This window comes from Rousettus aegyptiacus, unplaced genomic scaffold (assembly GCF_014176215.1).
Source record: "Rousettus aegyptiacus isolate mRouAeg1 unplaced genomic scaffold, mRouAeg1.p scaffold_m13_p_4, whole genome shotgun sequence".
NCBI lineage: Eukaryota > Metazoa > Chordata > Mammalia > Chiroptera > Pteropodidae > Rousettus > Rousettus aegyptiacus.
In genome coordinates, this window is record NW_023416307.1 from 30483282 (window position 1) to 30505120 (window position 21839).

At 36.6% G+C, this 21839-nt stretch overlaps 1 protein-coding gene across 16 annotated transcripts in view; it reads right to left on the reverse strand.

The window, feature by feature from the left end:
• PHC3 (polyhomeotic homolog 3) overlaps nucleotides 1-21839 on the reverse strand; it is a 104947-nt gene that overhangs the window by 65319 nt on the left and 17789 nt on the right. For 11 of the 16 annotated variants that reach the window (XR_001594758.2, XR_004950511.1, XR_001594759.2 and 8 more), the window contains exons 2-4: nucleotides 15556-15718; nucleotides 11974-12129; nucleotides 10802-10879 (exon numbers count right to left, since the gene is read on the reverse strand). Coding sequence is in view for 11 of the 16 variants with exons in the window: in XM_016127527.2 (XP_015983013.2) it covers nucleotides 10802-10879; nucleotides 11974-12129; nucleotides 15556-15718 (397 nt within the window). In the remaining 5 variants the exon portion in view is untranslated. Of the gene's footprint in view, nucleotides 1-10801; nucleotides 10880-11973; nucleotides 12130-15555; nucleotides 15719-16948; nucleotides 17464-17483; nucleotides 18112-18135; nucleotides 18236-21839 lie in introns of those variants that run through there. The other 5 variants (XM_016127525.2, XM_016127520.2, XM_036219500.1 and 2 more) reach the window with 4 other exon arrangements.

Genomic DNA, 21839 nt, shown 5'->3' on the forward strand with positions numbered 1-21839 from the left:
CTATATATTATTAATAAACCTCCACAACCTTATTCTTCTTCTATATCACGCCATAAATACATACTTTGTATAAAGCCTTGCTCCAAAGATTAAATCACTTAGCAGAATAAAACTGTACCCAGGTTTTGCGACTCATGTATTTTGACATTCAGGGGGCTTTCCTATATCCTGAAAGCTCTAATTTAGGTCATTCTATACTAATAATGTCTTGGCACTTTTTTTTTTTTCAGTCAGTGATAAAAGGTGAGAGGAAAAAAGGGAGAGAGAGAGAGGGAGAGAGAGGCTGGCTAACTGACTCTAGTAAAGACAGACCACATACTCGTTAAACAAAAACATAATAAAAGTCCTTTTGAAAAACGACTGGCTGATAGCCAAAATATGTGAAAGTACTCTTTAAGGAAGTAGAATACAAAGTACAAACAGAATGCTTTTCTTTTTCTTAAAAAAGAAAAAAGGAAGAAAACTAAATAGTAACTTCCTAACCACCTGCATTCCACTTTGTCTAAGTTGTGAGACCAAAGGACAAATATGGTTATTTTTATATTTCATGTAGTAAATAATATTTCAGGCAGTGCCTACTAAAGAATGCCCAACCCATGAGAGCAAGGAGATCAGTGCCTACCTCTGCACGAGGCACATCTCCACAGCTGGCCTAACTTTAAAAACTTCCCTTCCTTTCTACAACTGATAAGGCTCTTCTCTATTTTCTGCTTTGCTCTACTAACCTGAATCAGATGCTCTTAACTTTTTCCATTACTTTCTCTGTCAATTCCATCCCAAGACTCTTAATTCTCTTTTACTTTAAAGCCCTGGCCAATCCTGGCACGTCATACCTCAAACTCTACACTTCATAAAGAAACTTTAGCACTAATACTGGAAGCTCTTTCCCCACTGGCACTAATTCCAAGAGTCACCAAGTCTGACAAGAAAAGCCACTTAGTGACCAACCACCTCTTGGTGCCCCCAAAAGAAGGTTACACAGGGTCTCTGGCCCAAAGTACTCCCTTAGAGCCAAAGCCCATTTGAGAGCCATTGCTACCATTTGACTGGTCAGAATCAATCAAGTATATCTACAGAGACACACAGTACACAGACATTAAAAGAATGATGTATACCTGTATTAAAGGGCATGAAAATATCTTAATGACCCACTGTTAGTGAAAAAACTGCAGAATAACATGTAAAGTATAATCTCACTTACATAATTACATACGAATCTCTATGTATATATACGTACCATTTGAGAAAAATATATTGAGAGAAAATGACTGCACTGTATAATACACACAATAATGTAGAATAGTTCCCCCTTATCTGTGGTTTCACTATCTGTGGTCAAGTCCACAATTACTAAATGGAAAGTTCCAGAAATAAACAATTCGTAAGTTTTAAATCATGTGTCAGAGTAGCATGATGAAATTTCACATAATCCCACTCTGTCCTGAAGAAGATGTGAATCGCCCCTTTGTTTAACATATCCGCACTGTACCCATTAATCAATTAGCCATCTATGTTATCGGATCGACTGTTGCAGTATCATAGAGCTTGTGTTCAAGTAACCTTATTTTACTTAATAGCCCCAAAGCTATTCACATAACTTTTATTATAATTGTTCTATTTTTAGTTTTTGTTGTTAATCTCTTATTATATCTAATTTATAAATTAAACACTATCATAGGTATGTATGTATAGGAAAAAACATAGTATATAAAGCATTATTATCTACAGTTTCAGGCATCCACTGGGTGTCTTGGAATATATTTCCCGCAGATGAGGGACTACTGTACTCATAAAACTGTATATAATTAGATTACACACACAGACACACACACACACCCTGGAAGACTGGTCACCAAAAAGTTAAAGATGAATAATGTCTACTAGGGGTAAAATTTGGGATGATTTATATTTTCTTTTTTAGTTTTTGTCTTTTCTAGGTAGGAATTAACTTCAAAATCAAAGTGGAAATGCTGTTTTCCTTTTTTTTTTAATGTTTACTTTGCTATATTGTTTTATCACTTTAGAGAAGCATATAAATTTTCTTGCCTCATTATTGAGTGGGAATTTGTGAGTGATTCAAATATATAGAAGTGTAAAACACTATACAGAAATTTCAAGTAATAATATCTACCCGTGAAGGATTTCTTTTTTAAGGAATGTACATTTTTAATAATGAAAAGAAATAAAATGCCTACACTATTAGAGAAAACCTTTAATTCTATTTTCTGCAATACAAGCTATAAAAACAACAGCAAAACAAATAAAAAAATCTCACAATTCCCCAATTGCTTTCAGATTTTGATACCCCAGAAAGAAAAGCTGCAATGCTGAAACATTAAAATATTGGAAATTACTTAAAATATCCAGCAATTGAGATGCTTATGTAAGATAAAGCGCATCCATACTGTGCAACAATACAGAGCAGCTTAAGTGAGACTGAGCTCTGCGTACTAACCTAAAAAAATCTCAAGACACATTGCTAAGTATAAAAAACAAAATGAAGAATACCTACCTGTGTTTACTGTGTGTTTAAAAAAAATGTGTTAAATATACACGCACATTTCTTTATGCTATATATGTCCATGATGCATAGGTAAAGATCTGGAGAGATATCCAGCTAATTGAGGAGACAGAAGGACTGACGGGGAAAGGAGGCTGAAGGGGACTTTGCACTTTTTTACTTTTTCTCTGCTATTGGACTATTTTACCAGAATGCAGTAAAGATGCTTGTGACAATACAAATATTCAGGTCACAGTTTTATTTTAGACTAGTAATAAGTTTAACAATAGGGTTCTAAGCTCGATCACTTGAAATCGTATTTTTTAAAATTCTTGAAAAGTTGTAAAACTTAAAGTACCTCCTAAAATAGATAACAGAGGATGAGGATGTTAGCAATAGAACACCAAGAACGACTGTTTATAAAGCAAGTAATTTTCTCTCAAATAAATTTGTAATGGATTCACTTGCATGTGGGTGAGCTGATTTAGACATTTTTAGAGAAACCTGTACATTTTTAAGGTTCTTGATCTAAAAATAATTTCATTGACCCAATAAGTGTTACTCTTAGTAAATTTTTAAAACGAAAATAACTAGGTATGTATCCAAAAATACATAACAGAATATTCAATGCAGGTTGACTTATAATGACAAAATGAAAAAGAAAAAAACTTAAAACTGTCGACAAGAGATTTTTTTAAAAAGGTAGTATATAGCCATTATAAATCATGTTTATAAAACAATAAATACAGAGGGTAATGGTCTGAGCACACCTATTCGCTTTCTCTACTACTAAAACCCACTGAAATAGGAGCTAATACAATAACGAAAAAGATAAATCTGGACTCTGGGATATTCCATTAAGTGACCCAAGGTCTTCCAAAGTCATGAAAGCAAAAAAAAGGAGGGAGGAAGACAGGCAGACCTTTTTATATTAAAGGAAAATAGCATGACATCCACAGGCAATGTGTGATCCTTAAATCCTACATGGGAGAAAAGGGAATAAAAGGTATTTTGGAGACTCCGGAAGGAATCTATATATGGCATATATACTAGATATTATTTCTTAATATTAAATTTTTTAGGTGTGATATGGTACTATGGTTATATAGGACAATCTCCTTCTTGGACAATACATGCTAAAGTACTTTGGACTGAAGGGTCATGATGTCATCAACTTATTTTCAAATGACCAGGAAAATAGTGTATATGAAAACAGAGAGGGACATACAGCAAATATGGCAAACTTAACAAGTGGTATAGAGAGCTACATGAAAGGTATGCAAAGGTCACTGTTTAGTTTTTCCATTTTTCTGTAGGTTTAAAAGTTTTTTAAAAAAAAAACTTGGGGATGAAAGGACATCATCAAACAAAAAAAACATAAATAAAGTAAAAAACAAAACAAAACAGAGGAGGGTGCCATCTGTATCAAGATATTTCATCATATTTCTAGACTCAAAGATGAGATCAAACTGATGGAAGAAACAGAGAGCTGGAAGCTATAGTCCAGAATACATGAGAAAATATACCAGAGTGAATTTAGACCCACAATTTAGAGACATGGAAGTAAAGTTAAGAATTGGAGCTGGAAACTGAAGGCTTATCTACAGGTCTACCCAAGACACAGATTTGCTAGTCATAACCCCACCCCTCTCCCACCTAGAACAGGCATTGAGACCTAGAGAAAAAGTCCTCCTCTAAGTCAAAGAACCACATGGACACTTGTACCTTGAAGTAACATTCTCCTTATTTTGAAACAGCTGCTCACCAGACTAATGGCCAGCTTCCTACCTGCATACCTTCAATTTTAAACTGTCAAAATATATTCTTCCCACTGTCACCAACGCTGCTATTCCCCATGCAAATACAGAAATTCTAATCAGCCTTTCCACTAAGGAAAGAGGTCTACTGGGGGCAGACCAATCTTCAAAACAAGGGAAGAAACACACCTTAATTAATATATATAATCATTCTTAACTGGTCTACGGCTATGCCACCCTGAACAAACCTGGTATCTGATCTCAGAAGCTAAGCAAGGTCAGCCCTAGTTAGTACGTGGACAGGAGACCACCTAGGAAGACCAGGTGCTATAGGCATAAATAATAAAATAAATAAATATAAATACATATATATAATCATTCTTAAATATAAGCAGAAAACCAAGCATTTTTAGAGAAAACTGCTTTCTCTTATAAGAGAAAAACCAGCAGCATGAAAGAAAAAGACCAAGATAGTTCCTAAGGAAAATAAATTATTCAGGAAACAGAAAAAAAGGTGGTTTAAAATCTGGTAAGTATTGTAATAGAGATTCCAAAATATTTCATTGATACAGAAAAACATGATACTATGAAAAAATAAGAAAATGCTCTTAGAAATTGGAAATACAATGGCTGAACTAACTTTTTCTAAATATAAAAGTTTTTTAAAAAGGCAAGGAAATATCCCAAAACAGAGTAAAAAGATAAAGACAGAAATGCGTAGAAAGCTAAAAGAAATAGAAGGATCAAGAAAGACCAACATCCAGTTAAGGAGCTCCAGAAAGAAAGAACAGAGAAAATAGAAAGAAATATTTTTAAAAACTTTTTTAGTTTCATATACATGAACACTAAACACCTAGTTTTCACACTAAGAGAGTCCAACAAGTGTCCTGCACAATAACATCTAGATGCGTCCTCATGAAACTCCAAAAAAGTTGAACAGGCAAATCTAAAATGATTTGTCTAGGCTGAAGTGAAAGAACCAATTGCCCCCAGAGGAATGATTATGAAACTTAACATCACCCTTGTCTGCAGCAATACTAAAATTTTTAAAACAATGGTCCCTGCTCTCAAATTTCCTAAGAAAAATTATTGTCAGTGTAGAATCTATATAAAAATAATTATTTAAAAAGATATGGGGAGAGGATTTTCCCATATTGTCAATGTAGAATCTATATAAAAATAATTATTTAAAAAGATATGGGGAGAGGATTTTCAGGCCTATAAGGATTCCAAGTTTATCTTCCATGTACCCTTTATAAGTAGTTATTAAAAGATATTTATTCTATTAAAAGAAAACTTATTGTAGTGTCCTTTGACTATTTACATTTCTGTATCCTATAATACACTGTACCCTAAAACTTTCGTTCACTTGGAATCCTCAGCACCGAACACCATGCCTGGCACCAAGTGGGCATTCACGAAGGATGTACTGGCACAGATTATCCCCATGAGCATGGGAGACAACACAGAATCCTACTCAGGAACAAATTCCTGAAAGTAAGCACTACTGTTTCAGGATCATGAGCTCATCATGAATCCTCTCCTTTGTAAACTCTACATATTTTTTCAGGTTCAGGTTAAGTCCCATACAAGATGCATTCCTCAACTACTCCTATCCCCAAAGATCTCTTTTCTGTTAACTCCCACAGCATTTATCACTTAATTATATACTGTTATGTTGCTTACTATTTGATTTGTCTAGGTGTAATTCTTTAAATGTATATTACTGTCCCTAGGGGAAGGGACTTTGACTCAACTGTACCCCCCAGGGAAACAAGCACAATGTTGGAGAACAGATAGATATACAGTACCTGGTAATTGGCTGCCCATCCATAACTGGCAACAAAATAATCTCATCACTGAGGTCAAAGTACACAATTTCTTCTACAACACAACTGCAGGCAATCAGAATATATTCTAAAATGATTCTCTGCATTGCAGATGGTCAACTTGTAGTAATCAAGAATTAAAATTTTATGCATTACACATTCTAGTTGATTATATGCCCAATAACTTCATCTTTCAACAAATATGTTCTACACCTACTATATGACAGGCACTGTTTTTTATAATAAAGTACTTAAGAAACTCTGACATAATATTAGATTTACATCTAAACTACTGGTTTTCAAACTTTGTTTTTAGAAAAACCTTTCTTCAAATGTAATCTTATCTAGAACTCCCAGATTCAAAGAGATCACAGAACTGTTCTGTCTATAGCTTAGGATAATGCCCAGAGCTGCATCTATCTTAGTCTGCTTGGGCTGCCATAATAAAGTACCACAGACTGTATGGCTTAAACAACAGAAATTTATTTCTCACAGTTCTAGAGGCTGGGAAGTCCAAGATCAAGGTGCCAGCCAATTCGGTTTCTAGTAAGAGCTCTTTCTGGCTTATAGATGGCCACCCTCTCACTGTGTCCTCCCAAAGCGAAGAGAGATCTCTGGTGTTTCTTTCCTCTTTTATGAGGACACCACGTCTACTGGATCAGGGCTCCATCCCTATGACCTCATTTAACCTTAAATCACCTCCTTAAAAACTCTATTTCCAAAATAGTCACAGGAAGTTTAGAATTTCGACATATGGATTTGGGAGAGATGCAATTCAATGCATAGCACCATCTCTTTTACACTTTCTCCTTGATCTAGACATCCAGGGACATCTGGATGAAAGGACTAAAAACCATCTAATTAGACACCTTAATTTTCCATAAAAGAAAACTAAGGTGTAAGAGGATTAAATGAATTGCCCTAAGTCATGTCACCAGTCAGTCATAGAATTAAAGACTAGAACCCAGGTCCTTTGTCCCCATTCTACCAAACTTTCTCTCATGATACTCCACAATTGATAGTGAAGTCATCATGTACTCATAACTTGAATTTTCAAAGATGCACAAGACATGACTAATCACCAGACCTTCCACATAAACTCCAAACTCATATATCCAATGTCTTTTCAACATATACAGGTGGGTCTCTAACATACCAAACTTAAAATGTCCAAAACCAAACTCCTGATTTTCTTTTCCAACACCCGCTTCAGCAGATCCTTCCAGATACTCAAGTTAAAATATTAGAGTTATCCTCGATTCTTCACCTTTCTTCACATCTTTCACGCATCCATCACCACATCCTGTTAGCTCTACTTTCAAAACATCAAAATTTCTATAATAAAATACTGGAGAAAAAAATATTCAGAATGTGGCTAACCACTCCTCATCTCACCTGTCACCGTCGTGGTCCAAGCCATCAATCTCTCTCTCTTAGATTACAAGAACCAATTATCTGGTCTCCCTGCTTTTATCTTTACTCCTTAGAACCTAATCTCCAACAATATAGTTAAGTTAAAATCTGTGTGAGATCACATCACTTCCCTACTGAAATAACTCTCCAATAGCTTCTAAACTCATGCCAAGTAAAACCCAAAGTTTTTATGATCTCATAATTGAATTACATCTCTAACGTCACCTCTAAATCGTACTCCCAATCATTTCACTCCAGCCACACTGCCCTCTTTCCTGTTCCTTAAACACGTTTGCCTCCTTCGCCTTCTTTCAAATGTCATCTTTATTAGCAGTACTTTCCCTGACCACTCTCATTAAAAATAGCAAATTCCCTCATCCCATTCCCCTTCCTGGCTTTATTTTTCTCTATAGTACTTAGCACAATCTGACATTTTATATACTAGCTGACTATCTGTCTATCTCTAGCTCTATAAGGACAGAGATTTTGTCTGTTATGCTGCTGACACATATTAAATGCTCAATAAATATTTGTGGATTGAATATTATGTATGAATGAAGTCATAAAACTGGGCTTCAACAGCTCACTTGGTCTAGCACCATAACTAGAAACCATTAAAAATAGGGTTTTTCTCTTTTAGACAGAATAGTACAGTGAATTAAAGTCAAAACACCTGGGATTAACATAGATTTTTCAGGCCTGAAAAACAACAAAGAAAGAGAAAGGCAATGAGATACAAACAGCCTTTGAGTCATTTATAGACTTATGACTGCAATTTCCAGCCACATAATCCTTTCTGGCTGAAAATGCCCAAAGACTCTGAAGTATATATGGAATGACGGCACTTCCTTATATTAAAACAAATAAAATTAAACATAGGCTATCTATGTACATTAGTATATAGAAATGCACAGTAATAAGACAGGCAAACTTCACACAAAAAAACTATGTCAAGGTAAAGGGTACTATGGAAGGGGAGAGTCATTTTTGCTCTATTGTCTGTCTCAGATAGCAATCGTATATTTTTTATTTAGGCGATATAAAAATTAACAAAATAAAGTTCTAATCTTCCTCAGAGATAACCACTGATTAATAGTTTGTTGTGTATTACAGATTTGCTAGGAAGATGGAATAGACATACTTTTCCCTATTCCTCCCCTTAAGTACAACTAAAAATCTTGCATGTTACATATAATATAAACATTAAAACAATCCTAAAAGGTGGAGATAAACAGATTGGCTAGAGACCTCAGGACACAGTGAACGACACTGGTTGTAAAGCCCTTGGATTTTCTTTTCATCTCATACAACCCAAACTTGGAGTTAAAGAAGTCGATAACCCAGAAACACTGATGGATGGACACAAATAAAAGGCCCAATGGAAGACCGCTCTTTCCAGAATAAATGACCAGGAAAGGGACAGCCTAGCAATATAGAAATCTTTTAGATAAAAATTTCTCTACTTCCGCCAAACACCACAGAAAACATTGTGGCCCCACCAACACCCACAGCAGCAAAAACCTAAACTGCCACCCCTCACTGCACTGTCATGAGGCACCCAACCCCCACTCCCTCCAAAGGGTGAGTATCAGCGAAGGCCAAGTAGAGAGCCAGGACTTTCACCCCAGCCAAGCAGTGATAGGCCACCACCACCAACAAACTCCAACACTGCAGTATTAGTGAAGCCCACATGGGGAACTGTTACAGGGCAGTCCTATCTCTCTCCCCCAGGAAGGCATACGTGGAGCCCTAGTGAGGAGCCAGAACTCTCACCCCTATGCAGCAATTACAAAGAACACCTCCTTGTGTGTCAATGGAGACCAAGAGGGAAACCTGGACTTCTACCCCTATATGATAGTCACGAAGTGGCACATGCTCCCTTTCAGAAGCCAGCCAAAAAAGAAAGTTTAAATAAGATCTATAGTCCCACTACATAATAATGAAAACATCCAGGTGTCAATCAAAAATCATTCATCATACCAAAAAGCAAAAAGACCTCAAACTGAATGAAAAGCAATCATCATAAAAATGTTTTGAATGAGCAGTTATGAGCCCATTTGAAAGAAATGAAAAAATGTACTCTCAGCAAAGAAATAGAAGATAGGAAGAAAAACCAAACGGAAAGTTTGGAACGAAAGAAAAATTGAATAACCTAAATAAGTTAAACGAGATCATACCAGACATTCTTACTCCTTTTTTTCAACTTAATGCCTAATAAAAATCTAAGTCTCTCTATAAACACACATAAAGCATTTTTAGTAGCTTTAATATTCTATTATATGAGTTAACCACCATTTATTTAATTAATCCTCAATTAATGGACATTTATGTTTATCATTTTTCACTATTATAAACCATGAATATCTGCATAATTATGTAATTTTTACATAATTATGTCAGTAAATGACATCACCTAAAATGACAGTGCTACATGAAAGGGCATGCGCAGGTTAAATTTGCATACACATTACCAAATAACCCTCCAGAAACACTGCACCAATTACATTCCCATTAGTAGTGTATGAGTCTACCTACTTTCTCACAACCTTGCCAATAATGGATGCTATCTCATGTTTTTGTTTTATAATTTGACGAGTGAAAATAGTATATCGTTGCTGTTTTACATACATTTATTAATAATATGATAAATATATTTTCATGTGTTTAAAAACCAAAAAGTCTTTCTTTCGAAAATTACCCGTGCAGGTCTTTTGTGAATTTTCACTGTTAAATTTCTTTTAACAAGGAAACTGCACAATTTCCCAGTATGTGTGCAACATAGCAAATTAGTTTTGTTTTACCCTCTTTCTCAAAATAAATTACACTATTGAGTAGATCTACCTGTAAATTTGATCCTGATAACTCAAGTAAGTGTAAGCTGAAAAGTATAATTTCTAAAATGTGAATTTCACAGAAAAAGCTAGAAACATTTAGGTGTCTATAAAGGATATGACATTCCTTAGTATGTCACAGTAATGCATGGCCTAATAATCCTACATTGTATATTTCAGGTTTTCATTATACTCAAAACCACAATCACTTACAACCACTTAGAATCACAAAAGATCTGAATATAATCAGTGGGAAAGCCTGTATAAGAAATAACACAAAAATATTTTTAAGACTCAGATTTTCAGTTAAATATTAGTTCTAAATTCTTAAACCTTATCATTCCTATTTCTAGGTACTTGTTACTCAAAGAGCATTTCAACAAATGTAACAGCTTTGCAAATATTAACAGTTTACTTTTGGAAAGCGATAACTAAAATTTCTAAATCTAGGGAAAAAATTAGGGCACTTACAGATGTCTGGGACATACTTGACTGTTGTGTGACACTTCCTGTCGGGGATGTAGATGGTCTTCCACTGGACAAACTTGCCTAAAATAATAAGATCTTTAATAATAAGTCTATAAAAACCTTAAGTTAAAAATTTTCTGGTACCACAATACCACAAAACCACAAGAACTCAAAACATCTACGTATGAACCAATTCATTTTATAATCAATGTGGATCAAGATTTGGCCATAAAGATTAAGAAAAAAAAAAAAAGCTGAATGTTGAAAACAGGAGACCCAAAAGCTAGTCTTATTTTAATAGCTACACTCATTATTAGTTTTACTCTACAGGTTTCTGTCTTCTTTGAAGTGGAATCACCACTCCAATGTTATGAAAAAGAAACTAAAGCTACATCAAGTACCAGCGGGTTTCAGTTTCCTAACTCATATCATAAATACGTTATTTAAAATTACAGTACCAAGAAAGAGCAACAGCTGGGAGGTGTTTACAACAAAAATAAACCTTTTTCAGGTTCACTCAACTGAGATCTTCTTCTAATAACATTGAAGATGAAATCTCACACATAGTTTTATTTAAATAAACAGTGGAATATTAATGAAAATATTTTGTAAGAAACAAGCATTTAATCATAAAATCGTCCTGTTATCAGCAGGTATAGTAAGATTAGATTTTAGAAAGGTGCGTATACATATTTTTATATAAAAATTTCTGGAGGGGTACATATTAAACTGTGATAGTGGTCACTTCTGAAAAGTGAAAAACAGCAGTGGATGGTGAAAAAGGATACTTTACTTCTTATAAACAATTTTATACTGATTTTTTTAGTAAGTGTAAATTACCTGCATACTAAAAAAGAAACATTTTTTGTTAAAATGTAAATATAATTCATGTAACCCTAAGCATTCACTGTTGTACCTAGATTTTTACACAAAAAATCATGACAGTAGCATAGCATTTCTGTGATGCAGATAAAAATCAGTGGTACAAAAGCTAGTGGAACCAAAAAGATCCATTATTTTTTAAAATTAGCTTCAATTTGGCAGCCTATTATATTTCCTTAAAAAATAATCACAAAGCATCTGAGAACTCTGAAAAAATACCCAATATATTTATTGTTAGTAACTACCCATAGATAACATCAGCTTTGGCCTCATAATTCTCATTTCGGTCTCACCTGAACAGCGGCAAGGCTCTGAAGCTGGGAGCTGCTTAAGTGCTGCTGCTGAAGAGCTGCAGTGTGCAGCATCAAGTGCTGTTGCTGAGCTGCATACATTTGCTGAAGGTACTGAGCAGCTGAGCTGGGGGGACGATGCAATGCCTGTTGAATTACCTGTGATAGGTCAATTTAACAAATGTCAAACCATCAAAGTATTAAAAAAGTAGTCTAAAATTTCACTACTTTAATATTCTGCATCATCAAGCTTTTAACACAGTTCTCTCCTAATTACATATCACCAGGATTCATTAATCTGTAAAAATTAAAACTATCCAGTATAGGGAATTCACAAAAGAAAAAAGGGCCAAACAAGCATTTTAAAAGATCTTTAGTAGTCAAAACTTACAAATTAAAACAGGATACTATTTACCAATTTTTCAGAAAAGTTTTAAAATACTACTACTTACTGGGAAATAAGACATTTTCACAAATGTTAGTAAGAATGGAGCTGATATAACTATTTTGGATAAAACTTGATAGAATTCAGGGCTTGAATGTAGAGAGAAATATGTATAATCCTGCAGCCATTAATAGTAATGTGGATCACTGCTGTCCAATATAGTAGCCATTAACCACATGTGTCTCCTGAACAATTATAATGTGGCTACTGAAACTAAGAAATTTAGTTTTTAATTTTACTTAATTTTAATTTAAATATAGCCATATACAGCTAGTAGCTACTATATTGAATTACACAGATATATCTGTATTAACAAAAAAAAAGTTCCCAAATATATAAGCGAAAAAAGCAGATTATTAAATAGAGTGTATAGAGTTAGATACCATTTTTATGTTAAAAAATTTGAAAGAATATTCAGGAAAACATTAAAAGACCACCAATGGGTAGTTAGATGAGGTGACTTTTATCCTCTCTTTTGTATTTTTCTTTAAATGTCTAAAAAACTTAGAATGGATATTAATAATAATCACATAAAATAGTGATTTCTATTTCATGAAATTAGTTTTTCAAATGTAATTTTTCAAATGTTTTCGAATTTTTTTTAAATGTCAGCAATTCCTTGTTTTAATCATGTCAACACAGACTAAAGCTATTCTTACTAAAAATTCCTGAAAAAGTAAATCACTATGAATATTTATTATAATATAAAAGCTAAGCCTGAAACTTCATAAATAGATAAATGTAGAAAAGTCAAAAATTCTAACAACAGAAAATCCTTTATCTGTCCAAACTGGTACTGGTAAGTCATGACTATGCCTGTCCTCTGCAACTACATCCCCAAGTCACATCATGCCCACAGTGACTGAAATGGCAAAGAACCCTAATAGCAGCATCAAACTAGAGTTTTCAAAGAACTACAGGAGTGACAGAGACATATCCTACAGCATGAGGGTCTAAGACAGGACACCTTGAACCACGAAGCCATGGAATTTCTTTATGCAAATTCCAAGAAAGCATATTTCTTTGGGTTGCTTGCTTTCATGTGTTCACATCTCATCTCTTAACCATAAAATGCTATACTTGCTACTGATTCCTGTCACAAATCAATGTAGCCTTCTGGCCCCTAGCTTCAGGGGACTATAGCCCAGCATTAAGTAATTTAGAATTATAACAATATGTCTCTTTTGGTTAGATAAATCTGTGTTCTTCTAATTCTATAACAAAATTCTAAAATCAAACTGAAATAACAAATTAGAATAATCTCTTTCACAGATGTTTTTATCATAGTAATTTTTTCTGTTGTCAGTATAGTCTTTCATTACTGCCCAATGCTATACTCATGGGAGAGAGACTTTTTAAACACAAATTAAAAATATAGGACACTGTTCTTATTTTGTTCCTCTAAAGGAACAAACAAGAAGGTTACACAGAATTCACAGGACTGAAAAAGAAAGCTGGAAGGTATTAAAGAACTACTTAGGTTCAATAATAGTTCAATAAGTATTGATTTGACTACATTTTAAGGGAAACAATTCTGTGATCTCATACAAACTTGTGAGATATATCTGTATCTATACTTCTCCAGCAACACTTTTTCAAAAACTTTATTAAAATATAGCTTATATACAATATTATATTCATTTCAGGTGTTGTTGTGATTTGACATCTATATACTTTGCAAAGTGATCACTGTAACAAGTCTAGTAATCTTCTATCACCATACAAAGTTATAATATTACTATATTCCCTATGCTGTACATTATGTCCGAGTAACACTTTATTTTTTAGCACATCCAGCTTAAAAACTAGAGAATGAAATAAGCATATTAAAAATACCCAATCACCTATCTGTATGTTCGAAGACTTAGATCCTCTTCCCTATGTCCCTTGCCTCAGAGAAAGGTGAAGAACATTAAGAAATTCTGTATTCTGGTTTGAATTTCTGAACTGACTGGATCTCTAATAATTCTGATTCTACCAATGGTATGAGTTGAGAATCCTAAAACACAGAACAGTAAAATAGCCATTATACTTGGACAGTTACTCTACAAAAAATGAATGGGAAGAGGACTGTATCACAGTTATTTTCAGGGTAGAATGCAACTATGGGAATTCTATAAAGTAGGCAGGTATAATGGAAAAAATAAATCACAGAGTACTTAAGGGCACAACTCTCAAGGAGAACTTACTATGTGAGTTTAGGAAAATTATTTAGCCTACTTAAAACATCGGTTTTCCCATACATAAAATGAACATAATAACAGTATCTACTTCCTAGAGGTGTGTAGTGAGAATTAAAAGAGATAACCTGTGTAAATCATTTACCAAATGCTTGGCACATAGCAAATGCTCAATAAATATTAGCTATTATTATTTACTGGGTATATTTAATGTGCCCACACAGTTCTAGATGCTTCCTTTAATCTTCATAATAACTGATCAAGTAAATGGTCTCACCCTCATCTTACAGTTTCCTGAGGCTCAAGGAGATTATGTCACTCACTCAAAGCAACATAAGCTACTAAAATCTAAGGCTGAAACTGCATAAATGTAGAATTCAAACAAAGAACATGCCCTTTTTATGCAGTATCACATTGCCTCAACTACCATTATTATAAATAAACCAAGTAAACTTCATTTTTCAACTCAGTGAAGAGCCTAAGACTTTTCCTAGTTAAATATTCCCTTCCCACTCTGCTCCTAAGAGCTTTAGAATGAATCTTTCCACTCAGGTTTCTCAGACCACGTGGGTTTAAAATGAACCTCTTAAAGCATCTACAGACCTGAATAGATCTCTGTAAGTGTATATTTTGGGTTTAAATATAAAATAACCCATAACAACCTAGACACATTCTGCATGTTAGAACTCTAGATTGTCTCCACATTGTAGCAGCAGCTAGAGACCTTCCAATTATAATTTTAACATATCACTGTATAAGCTACATGCTGACAACTGTAAGCTCTCTCAATAGAATGATTATTAACTTTTCGCTTGTTTCAACCATTAACAATTCTAACTGTACTCATTTAGAGGACAATGTGTAACTTATTGGAGGATAAGAAACAACAGATTCATCTGGCTTAAGCAAAAAGTAATGACATCCTAAATCTTAGCCTATCCATCATTATAACTGAAATACCTGTACAGCATGCCGGTCTGAGCCACTGTAGACAGAGATCTGTGGTTGCTGCATTCGAGAGGAGGAAGTGGTGATAGTGGTAGTGGTGGTGCTACTGGTTGTTGTCGAAACAGATGTTCCAGGGTTTGATTCACTATCCATGGCTGTACTGTGGTCCTTAAATCTGGTAAATAACACAAAGGGTGTGTATTAGCAAAAGCATTATCCTACAGGCTCATAGAATATTTAATTATTTGAAAGACATAATCAGCAATAGTCTAAATTTCTAAAGTGGCCATCAAAACACAAATACCACAGTCACCATAAGCACTTAGAAAAAGTACTTCACAAATATACACATTTAATACTTAATACCAACTAAATTTGAATTAAAATGATTCAGGATATGTGACTCCAATAAAGACTGGCCTAAAGCTTATCTTTTCATTATTGAAAGAAGATGAGTGTTTTGAAACCAAAACAGGTGATGAGAGAATACTAAACTACCTAGAAAAATAAAAAACCAAGCAACATCAGAATACTTTGAAATATTTATATTCTTTTGACCATAGTAATTACAAATTAAAGTCATTCTAATCTATACGTTAAATAAGATGTCTAAGGACTTGAGTGAATAAACTTCATTTGTGGCTACTGTATACGCTTTGCTTTAAAAATAAGTTCTCTTAGAAAAAAATTAATAAAAAAATCACTGGCTTTTCCTATAATTAACAACACTGTCGTTACTACATCTAATAACTCTTATAAGCAGACTACTCTGGGTAGAAAAGCAGCTGACAACAATTTCCCCACTTCCTCACAAAAAATCTTTTTCACAAAGAACTGCCTGAAATTTTGAAGGCAGCAGAATTATGTCACTTTCCTCAGGTATAGACAGTAAAGTGCATTTTTGTACAAGACTTATTGATTTTGTTTTCCCTCCAGTATTACAAATTCACTTCGCTATTGTACAAAATTCCACTAAGCACAGAATCTGTATCTGAATAAAGTCAAACAACATTTTAAGTCAATTCTGAGGGCCACAATATTGTTAGAAACTGAAACCACGAGTAGTTTTTGTAGGGTTAGAAATGCACCACAATGGGAAAAAGCACACATGAGAATATACTGGTTTTATCTGCCTTTTCTTCTGAGAAACAAAATCTGACCCACCTCACATTAGCGGCATTGACATGAATGTAACAAGAACACTTTCTACTTCAGGAAAAGACAAAGGAATTGGGCACTAATTGTGTTCATATACATTACTCCCATATGGTGTCCTTTTATGTCCAAGTTTTCTTTGTTCTTTATATCATTTATGTAAATATTTATAGACTCTTCAAGGAATCAAATGTTTTAAAAAATAAGTGGAAAAGTGAAAGAAAAAAGGGGGGAAGCTAACTTCACTTACTTTTTTTAATTAAGAAGTGACTCATAACATCTTGATGCTTGTTTTTTAAATAGTTTTTAAAACTGCCTTCCAATAATCAAATTACAGCCTCAAATCAAACTGTTCAACGTTATACAGATTAAGTGGTAGATAATGTAAACTTTTTCCAAATTACTGGCTGTCATAACACTTATGAACTGCGTGCCAGGGATATGCAAAAAAAAAAAAAAAAAAAAAAAAAAAAACTCAGCTGAAATTCTGGTCCTTTTAGAGTGCTATTCTGCTCAACCATATCCTGAAATCCAAACCCAATGGTAAGCAGTTCAGTAATTATCCAAAAATGGTCACAGAGAATCCAAATTTCAGGCACAAGTCTAAACATCGATGAGCGGAACCAGCCAAACCACTGAAATGCATTTGGACACCTGGCACAAAAGAACAATTTTTGTAACTCCACCGTCTACGCACAGTAAAGCCTGCAAAATACATCCGGCAGTCCTGGTGCACAAGAGGCCTACCCAGGAAACACTAAGTTTGGGTCGCTAACTATGCATACCATCACACCGCCACACAAGAATGTGGCCCTCTAGGGAGTCATCCACTCTGCAGCCAGAGACCTGAAGGAAAGATCTTTCTTTCCAGAGTGTTTTCAGCCTGGTCAGACCTGCAGGACACCCCTCTGCTTTAAGGCCGGCGCTGGGACACCTCCTCCATGCCTGCCGGGGGAGGGTGGCGAGCAGCTCCACATCTCCGGGTCTCCCACGGAGTAGGGTGGCGCCGGGGCGGGAAAGAAGGGAGCGCAGAGGAGGCCTGGCAGTGCTCGCCCAGCCCACCCAGCCTCCGCAGGGCCCCGGCGCGGACAACCGTGACAAGGCTGCCCGCGGGGCCCGCTGGCAGGGATGACAGCGCCTGAGAAGCCCACAGGGGCTCATCCCCCCGAAAACCCTAGTGGCCGAGGTCTCAGGGGTGATCCTGCGCGCAGGGCCCCGCTGATCCTGGACCAGACGGTAGAAGGGGCGCTCCCGCCTGGAGGTTAACTGGACGCTTTACACTTCGCCTCCGCCCCCCGACACGGGCCAAGCAAGCTCCTCTACGATAAGGAAGCTCTCGAGTTTCCCTTTCCCCGCACTGCCCGCGAAAGAGCCCTGAGCTTTCCCCTTGGGGACGTGTCGCTGCCCCACTCGCCCCCCGGTTACGACATCAGTCACCAGCAAGTCACTCACTCCGCTTCCGCCATCTTCTCTCCTCCATCACTAACACTGGCTGCGCATGCGCCCCCCGGCGGCGGCGGGCGGAGCGGCGGGGTGGGCTCGGGCCCCCGAGGTCACGTGGGGTCGTCGGCTCCCAATTCCACCCTCGAAACTCAGGCTCTGCTTGTCTCTGAACAGTCACCGGGTTCCCCAACTTAGATACCAGAAGCTCACCTCTAGCCCCTCGCTTTCTCTTGCCTAGGGTCTTCCTCTTGGGGAGGGGTCTGTAACCAAAATATGAAAAGTCTTGTTTAGACTGTTAAATTAAAAATTGTAAGAATATATAAAATATATCAAAGCTTATGCAAACTGCAGAGTGAGATGAAAGAAAATACCAAAAGGATTATTAGATGCTTAGGTCTCAGAGGGAAAGAAAATGCCGTGGTGGCTGCAGGGCTATTACCTGGGAAGCATTAGAGTTTGGAATCTGAACCAGCAGTCCCCTCTCTTTCGCTCAAAGTGTTCTGGATGCTGGTCAGGTGGGTGGTTAAGGAATCATCTTGACTATCCTGTGAATATCATTTATGTCTTTGGCATGAATTTACTGAGTACTTAGGATTGCAAACAAGAATACCATAGACTGGGTGGCTTAAAAAACAAACGGTTATTTCTCCCAGTTCTAGAGGTTGAGAAGTCCAAGATCAAGGTACTGTCAGATGTGGTGTCTGGTGAGAGCCTTTTTTTCTGGTTTGTGGAGGGCCACCTTGTTTGCTAATGTGGTCTGCAAGCTGGAATGGAGACTAGTTTGCTAATGTGGTTATACATATGGCAACCACTGTGAGTCAGAATGAGACAAACACAAAAGTGAGTATAAGAAGTCCCTTTCTTCCAAGAAGTCTTAATCTGGAGAGTAGAACGGGTTTTATAGGTATCCACACAATCTAATGTGTTCTGAAACATCCATTACATGCTTTGGAAACCTTAAGTTCAAGGAATAATAAACCTTTACTGCCTTTCACAGAAAAAAAAAAGAAAGCATAGTCGTCACAATGTCTTCTTTGTGCATTTTTTTTTCTTTTTCCCCTTCTTTAATTCCCGTCCCCCCCTCCTTCCCCTACTTCCACCTCTGACCTGTGGATGTTGCAGTCTCCCCTTAAGAACTGGATCTCTGAAGGTGGGGCGTTTCCTCCCACGCACTTGTACAATTGTGGTGCGCACCCAGGGCCTGCCACCCCAGGCACACTCTAGGGGCCCAGCGCACCCTGGGTATGTCCATGACTCCACCTGGCGCGTGAACGCAAGGCCTTCTGCATTAAAGCGGACGTGTTAACCACCACACAATGGAGCCAGCCCCTGTGCTTTTAAGCTGGTGAAGTCACACTAATTTCAAGAACTGAGAAAGTATGATATAAGTCTCATAAAGTGTAATGCAGTCTAATGAAAAGTAAAGTATACTTGATCTTAAAAATCTTGGGTTCCACAATCTCACTAAAGAGGGGAAAAGAACACTTCTGATATAAGCTAAATTGTCCTTTCACCTTATGTCCCCATCTCATAACATTGTTTATTTACCGTATTCTCCTCTCTGAGAGCAATTCCCTTCCTATGACTCCTGGGAGAACTCATTGAGAAAGTCCCCTTTGAAAAGTCCCTGTAGATGCTAAAAATAAGATATTGCTTCTTTTTCTTTTTTTTTCTGACATGCTCACGTGATATCATTGTCATTCAACACTCAGTAGTCAACTGTCCATTGGAATTACTGAAATTTTTCTTTAGAAAAACAATAATGAAGAAAGCAGTCTTAGACATAAAGATGGCAAATGCATAAGTCAAAGGGGTATTTGGAATAAAAGAGCCAAAATACTTTCTTTTGATCTCTCTTTCTTAAGGCCTATATCTATATCGTCACCTCATGCAGATTGGCTTTACAAGTCAGAATGTGTTAAAGTCAGACTAGTATTCAAAACTCTAACCCTAACCCTAACCTGACCATAAATTCCTACTCTGACTGGTGAACCACAGTGACATTTGGGTCTCATGTAGTGCCAGTGCAGAGCCAGTGTCCAGTAGTCCCCAAAAGATCTGATTATTTCCATTTTCCCAGGGCACAGTTACTCTGGAAAAAAGGTTTCATCTCCTTTGATGAAAGGAGAAACAGTAATAGTATAAATTTTTTGGTAGTATACCATTGTCCTGCCACTTTGCCCCTGCCACCCTAGGATCCAATTACTATTGCATTTAGGTTTCCCAGTTCAGTGACTGCAGTTCCCACTGTAAGGTCTGACCTACAGAGAGGAGTGATATCAGAGGTCTTCAAAGATGCCCAGGTTCCCCTTATATACTGCTATGGACTGAATATTTGTGTCCACCCTCTAATCTGGTGAAGCCCTAATCCTTAATGTGATGATATTTGGAGCCTCTGGAAGGTAATTAGGTCATCAAAGTAGAGCCTTCATAAAAGGGATGAGTGCCCTTATAAAAAGAAATATGAGAGAGATGATCTCTCTCCCTACCATGTGATGCTACAGAAACAAGATACCCCCCTGCAAACCGGAAAGGAGCCTCTCACCAGACACCACATCTGACAGCATCTTGATCTTGGACTTCCCAGCGTCTAGAACTGGGAGAAATAATTGTTTGTTGTTTAAGCCACAAGTCTATGGTATTTGTTATAATAGCCCTCTTTTGGGTGTTCCGAGGCCCAATTGCCAATATGAAGGGGAGAAGTGATTCCCCTACCAACAAACAATTCTTGGACACTCTACCCAGACATTGGATTCCACATGTTAAGGGTTCACTCCTACAAGACTGTCCCTTCATCTGCACTTCAGATGCCGGTCAAAAGCCCAGGCTGTTACCAGTGCTTCTGATCAACAGGTAACAGATTGGAGATTTCAACGACACTCTCCTTGGACTTCTGACTCCAGTACCAAGGCTAGGTTGTTATTGTTACCTGTGCTTCTGACCTAGTGACTATAAATCAGAGGTTCCCACATCCCTTCCTCAAGTTCAATTAATTTGCTAGAGTGGCTCACAGAACTCTGAGAAACATTTTATTTACTAGATCATTGGTTTATTATAAAAGGATACAACTCAGGAACAACCAGATGGAACAGGTGTATAGAGCCAAGTATGCAGGAAGGAGCACTGAGCATCCAAACCCTCTCCAAGCATACCACTCCCCTAGCACCTTCATGTGTTCACCAACCTGGAAGCTCTCCAGAACCCTGTCTTTTTAGGTTTTGATGGAGACTTCATTGCATAGTTACGTTTGATTAAATCATGGGCCAGTGGTAATTGATTTAACTTCCAGTCCCTCTCCCATCCCTGGAGACAGGGGGTGAAGGGAATGGGACTATAATTACATAATTGGGTTTCCTGGCAACCAACTCACATTCTAAGTGGGGTCTAAAAGTTACCTCATTAACATAACAAAACACAGCTTTAGGGCCGTCTTCACTTAGAAAATTACAAGGATTTTAGGAGCTCTGTGCCAAGAATGGGGTTGAAGACCTATTATATATTTATTATAAATCACAGTATCACAAGCCCAAACTGATTAACACAAGCCCTCGAGCCAAACATAGCTTGCTACTTGTTTTCGTCCAGCTCTCAAACTAAGAATGATTTTTACCTTTTCTAATGACTGGGGGTGGAGGGAATCAAAAGACAATAAAACTCTGTGACAAGTGAAAGTTATATGAAATTTAAATTTCAGTGTC